At 36.1% G+C, this 11,045-nt stretch overlaps 1 protein-coding gene across 1 annotated transcript; it reads right to left on the bottom strand.

Moving 5' to 3' along the window:
- Positions 1 to 1,341: 1,341 nt before the first annotated feature.
- Positions 1,342 to 6,637, bottom strand: LOC107685235 (ammonium transporter Rh type C-like). Its single transcript, XM_016481752.1, has 11 exons — positions 6,412 to 6,637; positions 6,001 to 6,193; positions 5,662 to 5,812; positions 4,673 to 4,814; positions 4,423 to 4,589; positions 4,025 to 4,162; positions 3,800 to 3,936; positions 2,245 to 2,369; positions 2,095 to 2,171; positions 1,841 to 1,917; positions 1,342 to 1,375 (listed from the first exon to the last, which is right to left on the bottom strand). The coding sequence occupies exons 1-11, from the start codon at positions 6,635 to 6,637 to the stop codon at positions 1,342 to 1,344; spliced, it is 1,467 nt and encodes a 488-aa protein (XP_016337238.1).
- Between the last annotated feature and the right edge of the window lie 4,408 nt (positions 6,638 to 11,045).

Below are 11,045 nucleotides of genomic sequence, written 5' to 3'. Positions count from 1 at the left end.
AATTAATTCATGCATACATTTGTATAATTCCCTTAGCACTCTTTTAAAACCTCCCAGCTTTTCCGCCCTGTTTTCACTCAAAACGAAACTCTGCGTGCTGTGCGCACGTGAGACTGTTACTTAAAACTGTGCTTTATGCTGGACAGTATTTATTTATCGCGAGTTGTTCAAATCGCGGTAATCTAATACGGTTTTAATGATAATTAAAAGATGAAACGGTAATACTAACCATGGGGAATTTTATCATGATTTATCGTCAAACCGGTAATCGTTACATCCCTAGTATTCACAGTAGTTTACTATTCACAGTATTTACAGGTTCAATTAGCAGTAACACAACAGATTTATTAAATGTATTTGTTTAACAAAAGACAAAGAAATATTTGAAGTGCATGTGTTTTATATATGTACTTTTATAGTTTTTTTTAAATATAAAAATACATAAGACTGTATTTGCAAAATTTTAATTAATTATAACATTCAGACAAGTGATTTGGGATATTTGGCAGAAATTTAAGGTGCAAAATTGACTTTAATTATATTTGAGACAATTGAAGCAACAATTAAAGGATAAACATTTAATAGACTTCAGTATAAATTATAAAGTACAACCAGCTGTGCAAACAAACAAACAAACATTTGCATTTAGCAAGTACACGGTTTTTGAGCACCAATGTAAAGTCATTGAGCAGAAAGATTATGTTGCATTTTAAATGGCAACGAATATAAAGCTTCATGATAAAAATAAAACTGCAAAAATATTGTTAGCATTCTGCATGGTCTAAAAACACTCTGAGGTCATTGACCTCTCAAAAGTCCTCATGTAATCCTTCACATAATCAAATATAATAGTCTACATACCAGGAAGGAAAAAATATCACATCACTGGACACTTGAAAAAAAGCTAGATAAATAACTAACACATTCATAATATCAAAACTATAATAGTCTATAGTCAGTTCATTATCACAGCAGCAAACTTGACAGAGTACAATAATTATTTCATTCTTTTCCAGAATGCTTGAAACTAAATGCAGTTTAAGCCTAGAACTAGTAGTACAGTTGGATTATAACATATACATGCTTTAGTTTTAGAAATTATATATGCATAAACTTATTGATTAAATTAATTTCAGGACTCTATAGACATGAAATTGAACTAAGAGCTGACCAGACTAGGCCTCTGCTCTATTAGGCAGGCCAAAACCTCACAAAGGTATTACAGGGACTATATTCTCTTCAGCGCAGACTTGGTCTAAACATTCTTTCGGTCTTTTCATTTTTTGGTCCCAATATGATGCGATATGTTTCATCTTTTGTCATACAGACAGAAATTGAACATTAGGTCTGTTCAACAGTGACGTTAGACTCTGACCTGAATGGTGAAAAAAATGAAATAAAAGAAATATTTAGGACCTCTGGGATGGATTAACCCCCCCCCCCTAATTAATTTCAATAAATGAAAATTAATTAATTTTTTATTAAATTTGAAATAAAATTAAAATAAATATGGATGGTGTAAATGTATTTCTTTACTGAGACGCAGCTACAAAATTAACAGATCGTGTTACTGTGATAAACTGCGCCTACAGCTGGAAATCTGTTATGTGGTTGTGTACTGCCATCTCATGGTGCAATAAGCACGGAGTTTATGTTGCATTTCACTATATATAGACTCTGGACCCATTGGAACGTTCTGTTAACTTCTAAAAGAAACATTAAACAATAAAAACGAAATAAAATGACAAAAAGGTTCAACTTAATTTCTATATATAAACCTTATAGGGTATTATAGCCTATAGTATTCTCTCTTTGCATAACACCAAGAGAATATACTTACATCATGTCTGTATTTTTGCCGACCATGTGGCTGTTGTACTCTAGAATGGGAAGGATGCTTTCCTCGTCCTCAGGCACCTGGAAAGGATGATTTTAATAATTAAAAACAGTCCAGACTGAAAGAATTCACACAGTATAAAAGAAACAAGGGCTATGTGTCACCTTTAGATTTATAGACTACTACTACGTGCTTATGCGAGTTCTATGGTGCCACCTAGCTGTGAAACAAGTAAACAGAAATGAAATCAAACCCACCTCCCAGTACACCTCATCATCAAAGCAGTTTTCATCAGAGGGGTCTCCCCAGCAGCACGGCAGTCTCAGAATAAAACCTGGAGATACACATATGAGGGTTATTATAGTTCAGTAAAAGTAAAGCCATACAAAAATGTTTCGGACGCTCACCTACTATCGCTCCACCTATGATTCCAAAAGCAAGAGCAACACAAAGACCGGCGGCCTGGAAGCCTCCTTGCGTGGCAGGAGTCCTCTCAGCATATTTCTCTTTAAAATCGAAGGTGTTTACCAACCTGTTGAGACAAAGGAATTTGTATCAGCAACATTCACAGTTTTAATATTCAAAAAGACAATTCATATCCAGTAATGCTACTTATTTAGCTGCACTGGCAACATAGGCAGAGGGTGAACCAACCAAGTCCAGGGTAAGGCTAAAAGCAGCCAAATCTATTAACTACAAACATCATAAACCTGTCTTTTTAGGCAAGAACCAGACATGGGTGTCATGTAGGCTAATCAGATATGTTTAATGGGACTGAATTTGTATTTAATGTGATTACAATTTAATTAAAACATTAGAAATGGATAATTACATAACGTTTCCTTCCCACGGTTATTCAAACGGCGAATAAATTAGAAATTACATTATCACTAACTTTGATCTATCGCATTCTCAAAAAAACAAAACTATCGTTATAATCACTGAAGCTGTCTACACTGCGAAATGAATCCCTTACTTACATTGTACGTACATCTACATCTAAAGCTGATGAGTTTCAGCAATGACTCATCTAAACGCGCTGATTGGCCATTGCATTCCTAAGCGCAACAGAATCGTGTGTGATTGTTTATAATGCGCAACACTGTAAAAACGCCTAAAATGAAATACGGTGCAACATGAGCAAATCTTAATTTAATGCGCAGTCGACACTTTCTATTCATTTACACTTTGTTAGCAACAGACGTACTAGATATAATTTGTTTTTGCAGGGACATTTTTGTCCAATTTAGTGGCATTTTTGCCCTAAGACCCCATGGTCAGGGGAAGACTAATAAGCCTTCCCCAGCCTTATTATAATGCGCAACACTGTAAAAACGCCTAAAATGAAATACGGTGCAACATGAGCAAATCTTAATTTAATGCGCAGTCGACACTTTCTATTCATTTACACTTTGTTAGCAACAGACGTACTAGATATAATTTAAACAGGGACATTTTTGTCCAATTTAGTGGCATTTTTGCCCTAAGACCCCGTGGTCAGGGGAAGACTAATAAGCCTTCCCCAGCCTTACACACGCTCCGCCTATGACTGGCAATATGGCCTGAGAGAGAGAGAGAGAGAGAGAGAGAGAGCGAGCAAAATTTGAACTGAATTGAGCTGGATAATGACATTAACGTGGCAACATCAATGCTGTTACTGCACTGAATCTGAATTGAGCCGAATAATGGCACTATTGTCTTTTTAGAGCTGCTTTTTTTCTGTTGCAATACAGAGATTTTGATCTCAAAATACATAAGCTCAAATGTATTTATTTACTTATTTATTTTTAATTTTCAGCAATTTCCCCTACTTGATAATAATCCATGCATCGGGGTTCACTGTTTTTTACGGTTTAACATGAAGCTGCCTTGAAATATATAAATAAATGTGACTTGAATTGAACAATTGAAGCCACTTTGTACGATTTAAAATTGAATATCACCAAACAGAGCCACACTCACCCTTCATGTCCATAGACACTCTCACTGGCAGTAGCCGCTGTGATGGCACCCACAACTCCTCCCAGGACGCCGGGCATGGCGTGCAGGTTATGGATGCCACAAGTGTCTTGAATCTTCAGGTACTTCTCCATGAAGGGCTGCATGGAAAAAAAAAACAGATATAAATCAATCTGCTCTCACATGGCATATGATGCTCAAATGCACCTGCTCTTCGGTCAGACTCACAGTGATCACCAAGTAGCCAAATGTGGAGATTATCCCGCAGATGAAGCCCACGATGAGAGAACCGTACGGTGAGATCATAAATTCGGCCGCTGTTCCCATGGCGACTCCCCCAGCCAGAGTTGCATTCTGTATATGCACCTGAGTTGCAAAAAGCATGTTACGAATTGTATTATCAGAGATACTAGTTTTATTGATATTTTAAATGTATATTTTTTATTTTCGTTTTAGTTAAAGTGTGTATTGTCTTTAGTCCTTCATGTTAAAGTAAATGAAAAATGTTGAATGCTGAAGCCAAATAAGTAACCTTTTTTAACGGTTTTAGATTAGTTTGAGTTTTAGTTAACTATAAAAACCCTGCTGCAGACGTAATTGTGACGTAATGAAGTGCTGTAATTTACCATGTCCAGTTTTCCCTTTCTGGCTGAAAGGCTTGATATGGCAAATGCAGTAAGGACTGAAGCAGCCAGAGCAAGGTAGGTGTTTATGGCGGCCCGATGTTGTCCGTCTCCATGATCTGCGATGGCAGAGTTGAAACTGGGCCAGAACATCCAGAGGAAGAGGGTGCCTGTAAGAGGAAACATTTGTTTGAAAGCAGCTCATGTACAATCTTATCACAAGCATCTATGTAATGTATAAGAAGTCACTTACCAATCATAGCAAAGACATCAGAGTGGTAGACCGATCCGTTCAGACTCTTGCTTAGTTTCGGTCGATAAAGAATCCATGATATTGTCAGACCGTAATATGCTCCGAAAGTGTGGATGACCATGGATCCGCCGGCGTCCCGAACCTGTGAAGAGTAAGAACAGTTTGTCAGAATTTCTTGATTTGGGTATAGAAATATTCAGGACTTGGGGATGGTGGATATTCACCAGGGTTGTTATAATTCATTCAAATGAAAGCTTTTAAAAATATTAAGTAAGAAATCTATTTCAGTTAGTTGCCAAGGCAACATTTCTAATTTTCATTTATTTATTTTATTCATCATTACTTATTTTTTAAGCATTAAAATGACTAATTTGAAATAAAATAAAAAAAACTTTACTGAAACTAAAATTAAACCCTTTTGAAAGCATTTTGTTAAATGAAATAAAGCTGAAATGAACTTAAACTCATTCAGTTATTTTCCAGGGCAAGACAATAAAAAATAAAATAAATAATTCACTAAAAATGTAGCAGTTAAGTGCAAAAGATCTGAGTTAATATGATGTTAATGCAAGTTAAAGCTTCCATTAAAAAGCTCGTGTAATACAAAAATAAATAAATAATGTAATTGAAAATTAAAATGTAAAGTTGTACTAATTTAATCTTTAAGTCTTTTAACTTTAGAAAAAGGATGTAACTGATACCTACAGTTTAGTTAACGCTAGGGTTGCAAAAAGGTGGAATATTTCCAGTATATTTCGGAAACATTCCAGAAATTTTAAAACTTTCCAGGATTTTTTGGGAATATTCCAGGGATTTTTGGAAAGTTTCCGGAAATTTTCCAACCCTTTGCAACCCTAGTTAATGCTTTAGGGTTTAGAGTGCAACTTACAGTACTACTAACATTAAAAGGAAAAGTAAAAAAACAAAACTAATTCAAAATATGAATAAAACCTCTAATAGAGTATAAAATAAATAACACTGCTACTCACATGGAGAACATGGAGAATGATGTATTCCTCAACTGCAAACAGTGTGATGCCGAATAGTGTCAACACCATCAGCTGCACTGGGCTGACTTTCCCCAGCAGAGCTCCATAAGCAATGAGACATCCAGCCACACAGAAGTCAGCATTGATGATACTGATGAAAGCAAGATGGAAAATTATGCTTAGTTTTAAATTCTTCATTTTCTATATCTGATTCACTGATCAGGAAAATCAAATTAGCAATGTGAATTAAACAGGCATATGATGGCACTAAAAACTACTTTTACGTCATGTGCAAGGGACTTAATGAGTCATTCCAAAGGTGTGAGGTGCAAAACCTACTTCTCAATTCCGATCTTGATTTGGCCATCAGCCGGGTCCAGAGAGTGAAACCAGCCCTGCATGAGAAGAGCCCACTGCAGACCAAAGGCGGCGATGAGAAAGTTGAATCCGACCCCGCCGAAGCTGTAGCGCTTCAGGAAGGTCATGAGAAAGCCAAAACCCACAAAGATCATCACATGCACATCCTGAAAACCTGCCAGGCAAGGACAAAGAGGGTGGACAAGGTTAATGGATGGACATATAACAGGACCTCCCTAATTTTTAAGCTCAACAACATATAATCATTTTGCCGATTAAAAATGTTACTATTAAATAATAAAACATATCACTAAATTAAACTATTAAATAATAAAAAAAATTATCAATTGATTGCCCTATCAGTATCAATCCCTGCAGAACTTGAAAACTCACTTGGGTATCTGAAGTAGAAGTCGTTCTCAATGTCACTCGTGATGTTGTTCTCATGCTTGTGCTCAGACCAGTGTGCATCCGACTCATCATCATAACGCACAAACAGTCCAAACAGGATGATCATGGCGATCTGCCACACGAAGCAGACCGCAGGCAGGCTGATCCGGACGTCAGGGTTTTTGGGCTTGCACCAGAAACTTCGGCAGCAGGCAGCGAAGTTCCCCATGGTGAAGTCAAGAAGTTAGGAGATGATTTGTTGGGAGAGGCTCTCTTGTAATTTCTGGTGAAGTGAAGAGAAGATCTGTTGGGAGAAACGCTCTTGTAATTTCTGCGTCGGGTGCAGCTGTATTTATAGCCGGTTATCTGGAGGTGTGTCTCTGCTCTGCAGGTGTACCTTCTGGAAATGAAATCCGGGTGGCCATGACACTCACCTGACCAGACTGATCAATATCTGCTCTGGTGTCTGTCTGTTTTGTTTTTTTTTTCTTTTTGAAGATGTCACACTAGTCTTACTGGACTTAATTATAATTACACTTGGACTATTCAGAACAACTTTGCAACTGCAAGTCATCTTTGCACTTTTCTGTTATGGATTTTGGACTTTTGGAAGGTTTTTGAACTGATTTAGATTGTTGTGCATATCTGAACCCTCAAAATCAGGGCAAACACGTTAATGACTAAGAGTAGGAAACTGTCAGTGCATGTTTTGTAAAAAGTGATTCATTTCTTTTTATGATGCTTTATTGCTTTTGTTCTACAGGGCAACTTCTTTTGAGTATCTGAATAACCTTTTAACTCATGCAAAGAATCTGCGTGATTCCTGATCATCTGATTGTAAGTAAAACTCTACATGCATATTTGACATGATATTCTGAGCAGTTTTAGCAGTGACCAGATGTTTAAACAACACTTCCCAGTACTTCTATGATAATTCTTTCATCCAGTATGTATGAATTCATGTAAAATATATCTAGAAAAAAAAGGAACAGGTCAAGGCAAAAACATGAAGAAGAAAAATAAAAAAAACGTAACAGAAACCGCAATCAGTTGCAAAACCTATAAATGTTCCCTCATACATACAGGATATCCTAAACTGATGTTGCATAAATTAAGTGATGTTGCCATACATGAAAGAAAAATGGCACTTTTTACAAAATCTATTCTTTTATCTTAAAGAGATAAAAAAAAGTGAGCATGACTTTAATAGTTATGATCAAGCTTCTTTTGCAGGCAGTCAAGTCCTAAGTCATAAGACACATGCAAATTGCCAATACCTCAATGATTGACAATGTTCTCTGTTGGGTACATACCAGATATTATCAGCGTTTTCTGAAGTAGCTGAACTGCGGTGTTACATAATCGAATCACCTGTATCTGCTCTATTCATTATGCAAAAACTGAGGCTTCATGATAAATTCAACTTAACACAAAATTGTAAATCTCAAAGATGTTGTCACATTAAGGGTCAAGGGACATAACCAAACCTTAGTGAACAAAGCACTTTTCACCTTCGGAATATATTGCATATCTGAGGACAGCAATCACTTAACTGAGGCATTACAAAATCATCCAAATTTGCATAGCATGCTAATTTTGCTATATTTGATGCAAGCTATTTTTGTATAGACCAACACTGTCTGCACTGTCTGATTTTATTATAAAAAACACTTATTTTTGCAATTTGCATCATCCATTTAACAAGATACACTATTACCTATTAATGTATACTACTTTCCACTTTGTCAAATAACAGTAAAATGATCAAAACTGTGAAATAGCACCACATTTACATTTATACATTTAGCAGACACTATTATCAAAAGCGACTTGAGGTTGAAAAACAAGTACACTCTAAAAAACGCTGGGTTAAAAAGGGACAAACCCAGCTATTGGGTTGTTTTGACCCAGCGGTTGGGTTGTTTTGTCCCTTTTTAACCCAGCATTTTTTAGAGTGTAGTTACCAAAAATGTTACAGAAGGGCATATAAGCAATTTATATGAGTACACAAAATTAATTTCAAGCATTTAATCAGAAACCTTCAAGAGATCAGAACAGACAAATAGATCTTGTCCAAATTTTTCCCTGATAGTATATTAAGTAATTTGTCTTGCATCCCAAAGTCAGTCTTACGTCTAGACAATAAAAAGGAGGTGTGTGCATATCTTCATGCTTGGCTAGAGAGCATGTGCATGCGCAGGGCTTCTGGAGGTGTGTTTAGAGAACATGCGACAGTAAGTGTGGCCCTTAGATCCTAATCAGGACGACATTCCAAGGATAACAGGAATCACATGACCATGCCTGTCCTTTGCAATCTATCACCAGGACATTCCATCACTGGCGACATAAGGATATCTATCACATGATCTGCTGTCAATCAGAGACAAGTCAAGCCTTCAGTAATGAACATCTGATTCGACATGAAGATAACATTTGATTTTCAGTGCAGTGATCACAATTGGTGAGCAAAAGAGATATATACTGCATATACTCATACAGCAAAGTGCAATGATGTTGCTTCGCGCAGTTTCTCCCAAGTTCAGATAAAAAGGAATCAATAAGGTTAACTGTGGTTCATATCACAACCTCTTATGACCCAGATATGAAAGTAAAAGCATCTTACAAACCATCAAAAGCAAATTTAGAAACCATCTCGTTATAAATCCTCTCAGTGACAAGTGGAGTGAGGTCCATTTGTCAAAAAACACACCCACTTCCTGGGAAGAGAGGCTTGGCGGAAATAGACATGCTTGGATTAGGATCAGATCTTGAAGATCTTGACTTGCGGCCGGTCAAATGGTCTAGAGGATTTTGGCTTTCACAATCTGTTCTTTTGTAGCTGAGCCACAAAAAAGAGGAGGATCTGGAATGTTGAGCTGCGACGCGAGCCATCAACGACGAGTAAGTGTGGAGGAATTTCAGCTAGTCATTTATCGCAGTCTAAGTGAGCACACTGCTGTTACATAGATGACAATTAACTGATAGTCATGCTGATATAGTAATAGTTATGAGCAGTATATGTAATGTGTCGTGTGCTTTGGCATGTGATGCCACTGACTTGGATATTTGAGAAAAAAATAATAATAATATATATATATATATATAGAGAGAGTTTTTTTTTTTTACAATTTAAATAGTCCTGCATTATACAAATGTATTAAAAGTACAAATCAATTATTATTAAGTCATATACAAGTAATCTACAAGTATAAAAATCAATGTAGCATCCCACACTGTGGGAAATTGCTTTATTATATAATTAAACAGTGTAAAAAATCCTTTTCAGTTTGTCCAAGACCAGGTTAAATATATAGTTCAGTCATGAAACTCTAGATGGCGCATGCTTACGGGGTGTTAACGTAACTGCTGATATTCAGAGAGTTAAACGACTTGGCACAAGCTGATTGGTTTATGCTGCATATGCAGCCAATGAGCTGAAATTAAGATCAACCTGTACCAGAATGACAGGAACAAAAAAGTATGGAGAAGGCTTGAAACAGCTCATAATCCGAAGCATACAACATAATCTGTGAAACATGGTGGAGCAGTGTGATGGCATAAGCATGATGGCTTCCAGTGGCACTGGGTTACTTGTGTTTATTGATGACGAGACAGAGGACAGAAGCAGCCGGAAGAATTCTGAAGTGCACAGGGATATACTGTCTGCCCAGATTCAGTCAAATGCAGCAAAGTTGATTCATAGTACAAATGGACGATGACCCAAAACATACAGCAAAAGCAACCCATGAGTTTTTGAAGGTAAAAAAGTGGAATATTCTGCAATGGCCATGTCAATCTCCTGATCTCAACCTGATTGAGCTGCATTTCACTCGCTGTAGACAAAACTAAAGGAGGAAAACCAATCTCTGGTGATGTCCATGAGTTCCAGACTTAAGGCAGTCATTGCCTGCAAAGGATTCTCAACCAAATATAAAAAAAATGAACATTTATGATTATATTTATTTGTCCAATTACATTACAATTTACATTTACAATGGGGGGACTGTGTATAAAAATGGTTGTAATTCCTAAGAATTTTATGTTATATTTTTGTTCAACCCCTTGAATTAAAGCTTAAAGTCTGCACTACAATTACAATTTCAAAGTCTTTCACTACAAATATTGATAGTTTCATTTTAATTATATTCTGGTGGCATACAGAGCCGAAATTATGAAAATTGTGTGTCTAAATATATATGGACCTAACTATATATTTGGACACTGACACAATTTCCATAATTTTTGGCACTGTATGCCACCAGAACAGAATTAAAAATAAAAGATGAAATTGAAGTGCAGACGTTAAGCTTTAATTCAAGGGGTTGAACAAAAATATAACATAATTTGCTTTTATACACTACCGTTCAAAAGTTTGGGATCAGTACGATTTTTAATGTTTTTTACAGAAGTTTCTTGTGCTCATCAAGGCTGTATTTATTTGATTAAAAATACAGAAAAAAAACTGTAATTTTGTGAAATATTACTGCAATTTGAAATAACAGTTTCTATTTTAATATACTTAAAAATATAATTTATTCCTGTAAAGCAAAGCTGAATTCTCATCGGCCATTACTCCAGTCTTCAGTGTCACATGATCTTCAGAAATCATTCTAATATGCTGATTTATTATCAGTGCT

This window comes from Sinocyclocheilus anshuiensis, unplaced genomic scaffold, assembly GCF_001515605.1.
Source record: "Sinocyclocheilus anshuiensis isolate Anshui unplaced genomic scaffold, SAMN03320099.WGS_v1.1 scaffold333, whole genome shotgun sequence".
Taxonomy (NCBI): Eukaryota; Metazoa; Chordata; class Actinopteri; order Cypriniformes; family Cyprinidae; genus Sinocyclocheilus; species Sinocyclocheilus anshuiensis.
This window is presented reverse-complemented; position numbering and strand designations above follow the sequence as displayed.

What these genes read in the sequence shown, in the direction of transcription:
- LOC107685235 (XM_016481752.1), bottom strand. Translation starts at nt 6,637, where the DNA reads ATGGGGAACTTCGCTGCCTGCTGCCGAAGTTTCTGGTGCAAGCCCAAA. An exon ending in ATCAAGATCGGAATTGAGAA is followed by an intron (nt 5,813 to 6,000) that starts GTAGGTTTTGCA and finishes TGCTTTCATCAG; the next exon opens with TATCATCAATGCTGACTTCT. An exon ending in TTGGCTACTTGGTGATCACT is followed by an intron (nt 3,937 to 4,024) that starts GTGAGTCTGACC and finishes TTTTCCATGCAG; the next exon opens with CCCTTCATGGAGAAGTACCT.